The sequence below is a fragment of the Poromitra crassiceps genome (assembly GCF_964638095.1).
Source record: "Poromitra crassiceps genome assembly, chromosome: 7".
Lineage (NCBI taxonomy): Eukaryota > Metazoa > Chordata > Actinopteri > Beryciformes > Melamphaidae > Poromitra > Poromitra crassiceps.
This window is the reverse complement of record NC_139628.1, coordinates 35577747-35591795: the sequence shown is the minus strand read 5'-3', so window position 1 is coordinate 35591795 and position 14049 is coordinate 35577747. Positions and strand designations below refer to the sequence as shown.

Below are 14049 nucleotides of genomic sequence, written 5' to 3'. Positions count from 1 at the left end.
TTGCCTTCCAGTGTTCAGTTGTAAATAGTGGTTAGACTGGAGCATGCAGTGTTCAGTTGTAAATAGTGGTTAGACTGGAGCATGCAGTGTTCAGTTGTAAATAGTGGTTAGACTGGAGCATGCAGTGTTCAGTTGTAAATAGTGGTTAGACTGGAGCATGCAGTGTTCAGTTGTAAATAGTGGTTAGACTGGAGCATGCAGTGTTCAGTTGTAAATAGTGGTTAGACTGGAGCATGCAGTGTTCAGTTGTAAATAGTGGTTAGACTGGAGCATGCAGTGTTCAGTTGTAAATAGTGGTTAGACTGGAGCATGCAGTGTTCAGTTGTAAATAGTGGTTAGACTGGAGCATGCAGTGTTCAGTTGTAAATAGTGGTTAGACTGGAGCATGCAGTGTTCAGTTGTAAATAGTGGTTAGACTGGAGCATGCAGTGTTCAGTTGTAAATAGTGGTTAGACTGGAGCATGCAGTGTTCAGTTGTAAATAGTGGTTAGACTGGAGCATGCAGTGAGTGGCAGCACATTAGACTGGAGCATGCAGTGAGTGGCAGCACATTAGACTGGAACATGCAGTGAGTGGCAGCACATTAGACTGGAGCATGCAGTGAGTGGCAGCACATTAGACTGGAACATGCAGTGAGTGGCAGCACATTAGACTGGAACATGCAGTGAGTGGCAGCACATTAGACTGGAGCATGCAGTGAGTGGCAGCACACCATACAAGCTGGATTCTGCATAAAGATCAAAGCTTTTAATTATACACGGCGCTTTGACAAGACGGCTCAAACCTCATGCTCCGTTTCTTTCTATGAGCGAGAAACGCTCATAAAGACGTGGTTGTTCAGTGCCAACTCTAGGACTTCTAAATGAACGTGGAATCAGCAAAGTAATAACCCATTGGCTATGAATGGTTGGAGTTGTTTTTTTAAATCGCTCTGTCAAAAGAAACCCACTGTCACTTATCAACCCGTCCATGTGCCCAGTTGTGGTGATGACATCATGTCAATAATGACATAGTGTAGTGTGTACTGTGTGTCAAATACAACGGCTGTGCCCAAATGTGTTGCTATTAAAAAGATATGGCGTGTGTGTGTGTGTCGTCATAACTACACATACAGATGTGTTGAAAATGACAGTGTTGATCACAACACCTCCGCGAAGGCCGCCAGATGTTCTGCACATCAATTATGTTGAAAGCTTCTCGGAAAAAGCAATCATGTCCACAGCCTGAATGAATGCATCCATCCAGCGATGGAGAATTTCTGAGAGAAATTTGGAGGTGACAGTTGCACTAAATTTAGTTAATGTGTGATGGCGGTGGCAATGGCTTAATTAAGCTAACACTTTTCGTCGGGTGTTAAAGGCAATCACTTCGAAGCAGTCCTCAAAGCATCCCCCTATTTCAAGGCTTTGTGCCACTATTACAGATGTTGTGTCTTTATTAGCTTTGACCCTGCAAATATTTTGAGCATATTTGATCATCACTTTGTACAAAACAGTGTCGGTCGCTGCACTAGCGGGGGGAACTGGTGGGAATAGTGTGATCCTCCACGTGCTACGTCCTACCGGTGAAGCTCCCTGCTGTCAGGTGAAAAGAAGGGGCTGGCTACTGCGCATGTGTCGGAGGAAGCACGGTGCTAGTCTACGGCTCTCCCCAGATCGGCAGAGGGTGGAGCAGCAGGGAGGAAAATTGGCCAAGTAGAATTGGGGGGGAAGTGGGGGGAGGGGGACAGTGTTGGTATAGAGACCTAAAGATGATACATGTAGTGCAGTGAGCAGTGTTGTGAGAGGTTAATTCGAGAGCACGTAAAGTCGAGTATAAAATTAGCACACATTTTCTTTTCGGCGTTACCAAAGTCGCTCGATCTTCCTGTGGGATCCTGTGCCGAGCCTCCCCGCTGCAGCAGAGAATACAGTCGTCGGTTGTGGAATGGCCAGACCCCTAGCTTGTGCAGCCAGCAGCCCCTGGGACTTTGATATGACTGATGACTTTATTATTGACTCCAGCTATCACAGTACAGTAGCAACGCTCAGCCTTAATTGGAGGTTACTTTTCCCTGCGGCTGCTATTGTGCACGGTTTAAATGCGAGAAGCAAAGCTCACAGTGTCTTCTTTTGCTTCATATTCAAACGTATTATGATTTATCGTGAAACACACATTGAGGAAAAAGAACTGAAAAATGTAATGAAGCTAAACGGAACATAGCCTACTAATAATACTGTCACACACATAGGGCTGGGCATTATATTGATATTATATTGTTATCGTGATATGAGACTAGATATTGTCTTAGATTTTGGATAACGGATATGGCGAAAGTGTTACCTGGTTTTAAAGGCTGCGTTGCAGTAAAGTGATGTAATCTTCTGAACTTGCCAGACTGTTGTAGCTGTTCTACAGTATCATTTGACTTTACCCATTTAGTCATTATATCCACATTACTGGTGATTATCTATCAAAAAATCTCCATCTTTATGATTTTTGATCCATATCGGCCAGCCCTACCTCTAAGTGCAGACTGGGTTAAGGTTAGGGTTAGGTCTCTCTCTCAGTGGTTACTAGCACTGTCGCCTCACAGCAAGGAGGTTGTGGGTTCGAATCTCCACCCTGGTCCTTTCTGTGTGCGGTTTGCATGTTCTCCCGCGTGCTCCGGTTTCCTCCCCCAGTCCAAAGATACGCTGTGTTTGTGTAGCATCGTAATGCAATGTAGTAAAATGTGTACTATGTTGTATACATATCAGCTACTGTATGTTGTGTGTACTGTAGATATGATGTAGTATACTGTTATGATATGATATGATGCTGTAAGCCCTTTGAAACATGCTTAAATTTCAATTCAATTCAAACTTTATTCAGGACTCATCTCTTGGGGGTGCATAGAACAACAAACACCAAACACAAAAAAATCTATAAAAAATAGAGATATATATATAGAAACAGATTACACAGCTTGTGTGATAAGGGGCTATAAACAGAACAGAACAGAACAGAACAGAACTGACGTCACTGCTGAGCTCTGTCACTGAGGATGTGTTTGTCTCCGCAGAGCCGCATCCGCCGAATGTGGAACGACACGGTCAGAAAACAGTCCGAGTCCTCCTTCATGACCGGCGACATCAACAGCTCTGCATCACTCAACAGAGGTACTTGGTCCCATGACAAACTTTTTTTTTTTTTTTTTTTTACATCTTTATTTGACAGGACAGTAGGTAGATAGAGAGGGAGAGAGAGAGAGAGAGGGAACATGTGTCAACGGGCCACGGGTCCGATCCACCTCTGTAGTGTAGTATGCGCATTACCAGGTGAGCCACCAGCACCAACACGGCAAATACGCAGACCTCCATCTCAGATGTCCTCTAAGCATGTCAGCCATGGAGCGATGAGGCTGATTTGAGTCTGGTTATTCACCAAATAAATATAAATAATATAAATACATTTTCAATTTATTGTAGTTATATAATCATTCAAGAGTGCAAAAAACGGTGACGGGCAAACCTCCACCCACCTGCTCATAATGGGCCCTGCTATCTGCTATCAGAGTAGTTTGCTTAAGTTATACTGCAAATAATAATTAATCCCTAGAACAAGCACACTCCAAATAAAACACATTTTTTTCTCCACCCCCAAGTTAATTATCACCAAATATTGAAGTGGCTTCCCAAATATTGGAAATTAAGTATTTATGTTGCATCAAAACCATTGCTTGGAATTGAAAAGGGTATTGATAGCGGCAGCGCTGCAGCACTGAAATCGAATGCATTTGTCAACAAGTTTGCCCGAATGAGGGCGAAACGTGATTGAAAATACAAGCCAGAGCTTGAAAGGATAAGATATTTTTTCTGGTGTCATTTTGTGATGGAAAATAGTTTGTCAAATCAGTTGTAATATTGAATCACCACCAAATTATGTGTATTATCTAGTCATTTAAGGGGTGTCCAGTACAATGTATTCTGTAAATGATGTATAGCTATGTATTTCTTTTTCCCCCACTCACTCACTCAATCCATCACATCCAATTCCAAAACCCCCTGTAACTGAAAACAATCTTGGCATATTTTCAGAAGATCCATGCAGAATAACGACCTAAAAATCGATCCGGTGGATTTCAGAATCCCCCCTTTGGAACGTCACGTTACAAAGTGCGACCATAATGTGTTTGACAGTAGCCCAGTGAACAGAGTTGACTCGTGAGTCTCTTAAGTTACAGGGAAAACAGACACCAGACACCCCGGGCTACATATTCGCCGTAGCAGCAAATAGCGTCCTGGCTCGCTCGCTGACATTCTCCGCACTCATGGCATCTCCTGATAGAGGCTGCTCTCTCTCTCTCTCTCTCTCTCTCTCTCTCTAAATTTGCTCTGGGCTCCTGCTCGCGTAGACACTAATGCATCGTTACAATGACGGATTAATGTTCGACACCGGGAGGAAGTGTCAAGATCTCAATAATTAGGCACTCAGCTTAGCACCATCAACAGACACAGCTTTTATCCGTGGCGAGGAGGCTGCGATCGGGGTGGAGAGAGCGGGGAGGAGGAGGGCGACGTGGAGGTGGGTCAGGAGTTGAGGAAAAGCATAGATCTTTTCACATGAGAGAGACAAGGGGAGACAATGGAAATTATGATCAAAAATTTTACAACCCCCGGCCTCTCAGCAGGCTGGATCTGAGCCGGCGAGTCTGCTGCTGGGAAGTACTTCCTGTCATCTCAGCGGACGGCGCTTGGCAAGAGGATTATAACGAACAGATGCAAAATAGAATCGCACTTAACCCCAGCGCTGCTCCTGTGTTGTTATTATGGAGTTATTATGTGCAGAGGGGCGAGCGTTTCTCCCTGACTTGTCCTCTCCTCGTTCCCCCGCACCCGGCGTCTCCCCTCCTCGCACACGAGAGCGCGGGGCTGACACGCCCCTCGCGGCGCCCCTCTTGAGAGGGAGCCACGCAATCATCTTGATAGCATTATTGCACGTTCAATTTATTCCGGCTTTTGCGATTATTGCTACAAAATCCGTTTGGAAACGGTCCAATTGATCAAACAGGCACAATAAGCGGGGATCTGGCATGGGACATTTTTTGTTTTTTCTAGGAATAATCTGTAATTAGAGCGTGCGAAAACAACAGCAACAAGAAATAACAAGAAATAATACATTTCTGATTACACCAAAACAATATTTGAATAAATACATGCGTTCTTATTGATACTTAACAGAGAGAAAACAGAGATGAAGAGAAAAGGAGGAGTTTAAGTGATGCTGTTATTCTTTTCTAGTCCCATCGCGAGAATATACTGAATTTCTTTGAATTTCGAAATTAGAACGCCACTGAAACGATCTTAACCTCATTTCAACCACTCTCTTTTATTCTATGTTCAGTCAATCATACAGCACTTTCTTCAAGTTTTGTCTTTTTTAAAAGGGGACATTTAAAGAGCAATATTAAAGAAGTCTCTCTCCCTCTCCCCATCTGTATGACAGATTCAGAGCACTGGAAAAAGAACAGTATTTTCTACGGGAAGAACTAATTGCTCTCGCTCAGATAAAAGATGTTTACCCACTCGGGCACGGCGCATAGGGGAAGGCACACGCACGTACCATCGCGATATGCTCTGAATTTAAAAAAGAATAATAATCAGATGTCACCTTGACGAAAGAGAAAGCCTTGTAAACAGGAAGTGAATGTGTGAATGTGGCAAATATTTTCAGCACGCTTGATATTCAGCGTGATGTAGTCAAACAAAATAAATTATAATTTTTTTGTCACCAGTGAAAGAAAGCATATGTCATTGAATCGGCCCCCATTCATATTGAAGATTGCCGCCTTCAAATCCACAGATAATCACAGGCTCCGTCTGAAAAGCATATTTTGGTAGGGTGGTGGTATGTGCTTGGAAAACGAATGAGTCATCCCAGCCAGATCCTAGCAGCAACTATCTGAGGACGACCATCGCCCTAAATAGAAAATGAGCTTCTGCCCTGTTTGTGCAAAGGAGGCAAGGCTGAAAGATGAAGTCCAGCAGAAAGCAATGCAATGTTGACCAAAGGAGACATGCGGTTTCACATGGAGGCACTTTGATTCAGTAACAATACACAAGAGAAGGATACCAGATGTGACCTCTGACCCTGGCAGAGATTGAAGGAGCGCCCTGGAAAAGATGCTCGCACTTTGGGTCGTAACACTGACAATACCTGCCATAAGCTGGAGTAATGGTGGCAGAGAGAGACGGTGGGAGTGCAGTGCTGCAGTGTTGTGGTCAAGTCACACATACAGTATGTCTCGAGGACGAGTCGAGTCTCGAGACCCGACCCAGTGTTCGAGTCCAAGTCACTAAAGAAGAATCTGAGTCGCGTCCCCATTCCCTGAGTCCGAGTTCGAGTCCGGAGTTGCTGAGCGTGAGCGTGAATCCACGTGTAGGTGGAACACACGTGCCTGCACTTGCACGAAATTTCATAATGTCACGGTATTAATATAGCTAGCATCAATTTCGTATGCCAAATTATTAGGGCCTATTACAAAAAAAAAAAAATCCAAGTCATCAGTACTCAAGTCCAAGTCGAGTCACAAGTCCTAAAAATGAATCCAGGAGTCTGTGTCAACGCGACTACAACACTGGCATGCTGTAACAAAAAAAAGGGGGGAAAAGGGACTTACTATACAGTGGATGGGACCACCGCAGAGTTTCAAGATGATTCAAAAGAAGCGATTAGAAGAATTTGAGGCAGGATGACTTAAATTGTAATGGCCATCAGTGTGTGATGACTGCATTGTCTTGTTTAAGTCTAGCACAGGCGTGTCACCGTATCTGTCTTGTGTTTGCCGATGTCGGCGCTTCTCTGTGTCTGCTAACACGTGTGCGCTGTGTCTGAATGTGGCGCACGGCGGGTTTAACGCTAACAGCCAACGACACACTTAACACTCTGTCCATCGGTCCCATTAAGCCTATGTCAGTCTGGCTCCGCCCACTCCCCCTGTAGCAGAACCCCTCTCGCACTAATGATCGTGTGATCATTTGAATGTTAATGGCTGCCATTACTCAGCTGCATCTGCCTGACTGATACGTGTGTTCTCTCTCTTTCTCTCTGTGTACACCTCACTACCCACCTACCTATCTGTCCCCACGCTCTCGTCCTCCTCTGTCCCCCTCTCTGCCTCACTCTGTCTCTCTCTGGCTGCTCCAGGGGCTATGGCTAACCATCTTATACCTAATGCACTCCTGCGTCCTCATGGCACTAACAATCCCTATAATACATTGCTTGGGGAATCGGCAGTCTATAACAACCCTCTGGGCATGTACAACACGCAAGGTGTGCTAGCTTCTTTTCATTCTTTAACATTGTGGCTAGGGCAGTGTTTCTTAACGCCTGGTCATGGGGAACCTTTTAAAGGTTGCACATCTCCGTTCCTGCCCAGGGCATAAAAGTTGGGGACGTCATTATTGGCGGGTTGAATTTAATGGACTTGTACTGAGCCGGAATGCCAGTGTTCACCCTTGTGGGTTTTTACAGGACTTTGATTAAGAAACACTGCTCTAGATGTTGTCTGTTAGCATCAATAAAAAAAACAACTGTAGCTTTATCATAAAACTCCTACAGTTTTGTGTTGCTGTGGGGGTTTTATTCGGCGGTGTATCGTGGCTTCTGGTCGGGACGTGCCATTCAGTCACACGACCTTGAGTCACACTCTCTCATTGCTGCTTGGCCGACATGAAATTACGCAGTTTTCAAAAATGAGAAAATCCTTAAAAATGGAGAATGGCACTGTGACACTGTGGAGCCAGATACATCACCAGACGTCAGTTTAGATTGTGCTCTGATGTTGTCAAAGAAGCTTGTCTGCCGTGTCTTCTGTCTCTCTGTTTTTACTTTTATTCTTGTTCTTTTTTTAAATGTTTCTGTTGGATTGTCAAACATGAATCAAATAAAATACAAAATGACAACCCAAAAATGCCAAAATGAACCAAAACCAAAATAGCTCAAATGACAAAACAGAATGTTGACTAAATTAAGGAAACAGAGCTATCTTTGGAAAATAATAGTTGTAATCATTTGCTCTGGAATTACCGGTAGATTTGTTTCAGAAGTTCTCGAACAAACATTTCAAATTGAGAGCAAAACCATTTTGATAGCAAAGAATAAGAATAATCTCAAGATCAAAACAACGCACCTAAGAACAGAGACAAACATATTGCTCTCAATTTGAAATGATTTGCTTGATATTGACAATGTTTTCATACTTTTGAAACAAATTTAGTTCCACATTTTAAGGCAGCTTAACTAAGTTTTACAAATAGAGACACTGCGGAGAAAGCCATGCCCACCGTGGGGGGAAACAATATCGCTAACAAACTGGCAACAGTGGCGATCCGGAGGAAATATTTTCGGATACGGACAGCCTGACGAGGTTTTTCCTGTTTGGGAGTAGACAAGTCTGTCAAAGACTTATTTCGGCACACTGCTGCCACCAACAGACTGAACTTAATTGACCTCCATCAATGTCCTTTTTCATTACTCCAATAAATCTGGATCAATTATCCCACCCAGTGACCTGAAGTGAAATACTTTCAATTCCCCATAACTTATTTTAATCACCAGGTAAAATAATAAGTTGACTTTGAATCATTTCACTTAATATTTAAAAATCTGAAACACAGCGAAGTTTGAGCGATGCCTGATTATTAAAGTGGATTGTTGTTAATTACCTTAGCTAACGAGACAGTGAGATTTCTCAGTACTTTTCCACCAAGAATATAACTAGATAATTACTGGTAACTTACAGTGGCAAAAGACTCTCCACATGATACTGTATGTATATTTACTCTGCCAAAGTTTCACCCTCTTCCACCACGAGCCACTTTCAGCGCCTCTCTCCTTACAGCCGGAATAATCCACATTTTTCTTCTTAACGCCTCCTTGTTTTGCTCGCGAGCACAAAAAAAATGTAATTTGTTGTTTTGAAGTTTCTTGGCTGTGAATCCCACCATGCACACTACAGCTTTTAGCCACATTTCATTTAGGGAATAATGAAAATAATGTGCATTTCACTCACACAAAGTGAATGGAGAGTGGTGCACTGATTTCCCCCCACGGTGGTCATGGCCTATTTTATGCACTGTCTCTATTGTACATAATACTGGAATAGTTCCATGAAACTTGAAACGAGTTTAATCTTACCAATTGCAAATCCCTAAATAACTCAAATGATAATAACTCAAATAACTACAGTAAGTAAGTCAGGGCTTATGCAACGCACTTGATAAGGTAAAATAGCAATTATGCTACTATTAATTCAGCAGTTTATCGGGAGACAAAGTAACAAAGCTCTCTAGAGGCAACTTGTATTCTACAATATTGATCAATTGGACAACTGAGCAGAGGATTTACCAATAATATCCGATCTCTATATATAGAAACAACATTTGAACAAGCATCAATTTAATTCTGAGATCAATCTGACTGCTGACATCTTAGTTCTCTCTGTGAAATAGCTGTTATTATACCCATAGTGTTCATTATCCTGTAAACAAAAAAGTACTATTTTCAATATCTCTATTTGGTAATGGATATGTTCTGGTCATTTCTGCGGGTTTCCGCAAAATGTGCACGGTGACATAAAAGGAGAAATTGCATTGCGGAAACATTTTCTTGATGCGTCATCAGCATAGTGTGTGTGCACATTTCTCTGCTACCTGTCACTGTTATGCTTATTGTGTCTTTCTTTTCTTCCCTCCTTTCCCTCATGCTGTCCCTAAAAGAGCCCTACAGAGAGACAAGTATGGGAGTCAAACTAAACATTGCTTACCAAATGTAATTGACTTCGGTTTTACTTTCTTTTCACTCTATGCTGACAAAGGGCTAATGAAAAAAAAAAATCATTCCCTTTGGAAGTAATACTATTTTTTTTTAATAACAAATGGCCCTCAACCATTTCGAGCAAGACCTGTGAAAAGCAGTCTAAAACCCAATTTGAATTGCACTGCTCACTGTAGTTTCAACTACTAGATGTGTGTATGTGGGGGGCGGGAGGGATTCAAGGATAATGTTATTTCATACATGCAACCAAAAATCATTGGCCCATTTGATATCACAGTGTGAACATTAAACGTGTCCACTGCCAATCAAAGCATTCAAACTTTGTCACCTCAGCAGATGAGCAGCCAACTTAATTATCACTGAGCAACGAGGTGAAATTGATCTCATACAGCTATGACTTTGTCCATGCATCTTTTTTTTTACCATTCACTTTGCAGTTTTGGAGTCTCCAAATCCAAGCTTGTTCAATTTTCAAATGGCTAAACTGCACTTCTAACAAGCTGCATGGCCTTGTCTGGGGCCGAAGTTTGAATCATCCTCTCAAACCTGCACTGACATTGAATTGAACGTTGACATTGAAATCATGCAACAGAGAGAACAGAAAGTCTTTTCCCATCAATTTGGCTTTACTCTGACATATTTTCATTTGTTCACCTTTCGAAAGACACTAAGTTGCCATGGATACAGCAGACATCAGATTATTCTTTTGGGTCATATAGTTACATTATAACGCTCGTATGGGGACACTATGGCTGGGGTCCAAATCTCTAGTGGGTGCTGGAGTTTGTCTGTCACTTTGAGTGTTAAGTGCATGGCTGTGATCTGAGTCTGTGCTTGGACTGTGTGCATACATGTTGTGTTCTTGTGCTGTGCTTGCTTGTTTGTGTACATGGGTGTCACACACATATCCGTGTTTTCATCTCTGTCACTTTGGCCACACATGAATTTGGTAGATAGACTTTAAAAGTAATAGACACTAGTCTGAGAAACAGATTTCTGCTTATGTTTTACATTAACAAGGTAAGTGTGTATGATAGATATTAATGAAGTCTTTTAATATACACATTATTGCTTAATCAAATACTGTAGGGTTTTTACTGTCCACACAGTGCTTTTTATAGAGCTGCAGATGACCTTACAGTACTTGTTGGAATAAAAGTGCTAATTTTGATGGGGGTAAAAAATGGCTGACATTTAGCCATGCTAATTAGATCGTATCAGATGTAACCATTCTCTCACATTATTATTATTATTATATTATTATTATTACTGTACCCCCAACCCAACCTGTGTTTGTCATTCCAGAGGGAATCCTGAACAATGCCCGGGATACAAGTGTCATGGATACTCTACCACTGAATGGTAACCATGGCAACAGCTACAGCATTGCCAGCGCCGAGTACATGAGTGACTGCGTCCAGATCATCGACCGGGGCTACAACCACAAGGAGACCACCCTGGAGAAGAAGATTCTGAAAGAGCTCACCTCCAACTACATCCCCTCCTACCTCAACAACACCCACGAGCGCTCGGCGGAGCAGAACCGGAACCTTATGAACAAGCTGGTCAACAATGTCAGCAACGGCGGCAAGGACAGCGGCTACGGGCTGGGCCTGGGCGTGGGGATGGGCCTGAACGCGGCGCTGGGCCTGGACGACCACTCCTCTTTCGGGCCGCACCACGACGAGGGCCTGGGCCTGGAGCTGATCCGCGAGGAGTCCAACGCCCCCCTGTTGCCCCAGCGGCCGCCGCCCTCCCTGCAGACGGTGGACAACCTCCACAATCACCTCCACCCGTCGGCGCCGCCTCCCCTCCCGCTCACCCACCACCCCTTCTCCACGGCCACCGGCACCTCCTCGTCCCGGAGGAGGATCCCCCAGGAGAACAGTGAGAGTTTCTTCCCCCTACTCACCAACGAGCACACCCAGGACGAGGGCTCGTCACCCAGCCACAACCACCAGAGAGACTCCCTCTACACCAGCATGCCCATGCTGGCCGGCCTGACCGACGTGTCCGCAGCATCCGGCTCCAAGGACGCCGGGGACGCCAAGAGCCCGGAGGCCGGCTCGGACGACGTTTACTACAAGAGCATGCCCAACTTGGGCTCGCGTAACCACCTCCACCAGCTGCACTCCTACTACCACCTAGGGCGGGGCAGCAGCGACGGCTTTATCGTGCCCCCCAACAAAGAGGATCTATCCCCCGAAGAGGCCCACCAGGAGCCCTCGCACCTGGTCACCAGTCTATAGACCCAACCACCCGCCACCATCCCTCCAGTGTCCCCCTCTATTACCGTGGTCCTCTTCTCCTCCCCGTGTCCCATTGTTCGATCAGTCGTTGGCAGTGGTAGCCGTTCTTTTTATTCTGTGTCCTGAAGACTGAAGCCGAGCAAATAACTGTTTTCTTGCTATTACTGACCAGAAATACTATATTAATCGCTGCGTCCGGTGGCTAATATGTGACTAAATTTTGGTTAGACATGCGGGAAGCTGTTGATGTTGTGTTTCTCTTTTGTGAGAGGCTCAAACCCCCATTACGTTGTGTCTCGGTGTGAAAAGAGACAAGTACTCGTGCTGGATTTTTAAGTCTGGGAGATGGAGTCGGGACAGTCCAAAGGAACTACAAATGGCCCAAAAACTATTTGATGTGTAGAGTACAGAACAAATGGGAAATTAAAAAAGACTATTTTATTATACTTCTGTATCGATATTGACTTTTTGACAGATTTTCTTCCTCTTTGGTGAGTTGCAGCACATTTTGTGTGTCCCTGCAATGAAAAAACAAACAAAAACAACAAAAAAAACAGATTTTGAACAATTACCATGAAGGAATTATTGATCGTATGCTTTGGAGCATAGCTGTTTTTTTTTAATGTTTCGTTTTACTGTAATAACAGTTGTTAAAAGAGGGAGAAAAAAACTAATAAGAGAATTATGAGATATTTCTATGTAATTGTACAGATACTAGCATTGCACATAATAGTATGCTTATTTTGTTCCACCCAAACCATTTGTCTCTGTAAATGTAGTGTTTAGGAGCAATTTTGTTCTGTTGTGCTGGCCTCTCTGATTTTCTGATTCCAGTTTGTTTTTTCCCTCTCTTTCATCATTTTCCAAGAAACAACCATCCAAACAAGCAATGAAATAACAAAACAAAAAGAATCACAACAAAACACTTATCGTACAGACATTTTTGTGCAACGTATCCACCATTTGTTTTCAGGTCTGTTTCGGTTCCCGTTATGATTTGTGTTTTCACTGTATAGGTAGGAGAACTCTGATTCAGTGATCGCTGATGGGGGGGCAGAATCAGTCCTAAGTGTCCATCAATTTAATCATGAGGTGTCCCTCGGAAAGGTGCAAAGTGCTTTGTGCATTTCTTCTTTTTGGCATTCAGAAGACGCTCGTGCTTCTCAGAAAGAGAACAAAGTGAATATTGATGAGCAGTAGGCACTTGTACAAAAAGAAAGACGGCTGTTTTACTTATTAAAGAGAGAGCTTTTGGAGTGAGAAAAACTGGAAGTGTTTTTGTTTTTCTTCCTCAAGGGGAAAAAAAAGATATTTATTTATTTGTTTAAAAGAATAACAAAGTGGATAACGGAGGTAAATAAGTTTAGTGGCACAGATACGTTTTTATTACCGCCTATGGTTATGGCTTTTTATTTATTCCTTTTTGTATTGGTTTCCAAGTTGAATGACCTCATAACTAATATTTGTTGTAACAGTGAAACTTGTTTGCCAACAAATAAATTACTGATTAAGATTTATCACATAGACATGACAAACGTGCTGGTGTTTTGTCTGGGTCTTGGAACACTTTCGGGAAAAAGACTGAGGACCTCCAAATGAGCTAACGATTGATTCTTTTGTTAATGAACACTTAATATCCCTCATTAGCCTTCTTTATATGCCAGTGCCAAAAGCCCTGTAACTTTAGCCCAGCAGCATCGGATGTGCTCTGCTCTGCTCGCTCCGGTCGACTTTACAACAGAAAGCACTGATTTCATAAACTTACTGTAATAAATGTTGAAATGTCATTGCTGGCGTAACCTATGAATTCCTTACAGATATATTTCACATGAGATTGAGAACAGTGCTCTGTGAAGGAGTGATGAAAGTCACCAAGGCCATCTATCAAGTGGAGAAGCATGGAGAGAGAGAGAGGTAGGTATGCTTTGTCCGCCGAGGAAACGCTTCACTCACAGCATTTCATTATTTTATACTGTAGTGTTAGCTTACTGTAACGGACATA

General features: G+C 43.1%; 1 protein-coding gene across 1 annotated transcript in view; it reads left to right on the top strand.

The window, feature by feature from the left end:
- Positions 1 to 13628, top strand: part of LOC310780144 (adhesion G protein-coupled receptor L3) — a 212853-nt gene extending 199225 nt beyond the window's left edge. Inside the window, exons 20-23 of the mRNA XM_083640702.1 lie at positions 3044 to 3140; positions 7168 to 7293; positions 9741 to 9758; positions 11104 to 13628. Coding sequence (XP_083496828.1) covers positions 3044 to 3140; positions 7168 to 7293; positions 9741 to 9758; positions 11104 to 12047 — 1185 coding nt within the window. The 3' untranslated portion in view covers positions 12048 to 13628. The remainder of the gene's footprint in view (positions 1 to 3043; positions 3141 to 7167; positions 7294 to 9740; positions 9759 to 11103) is intronic.
- The last annotated feature ends 421 nt before the right edge of the window (positions 13629 to 14049 follow it).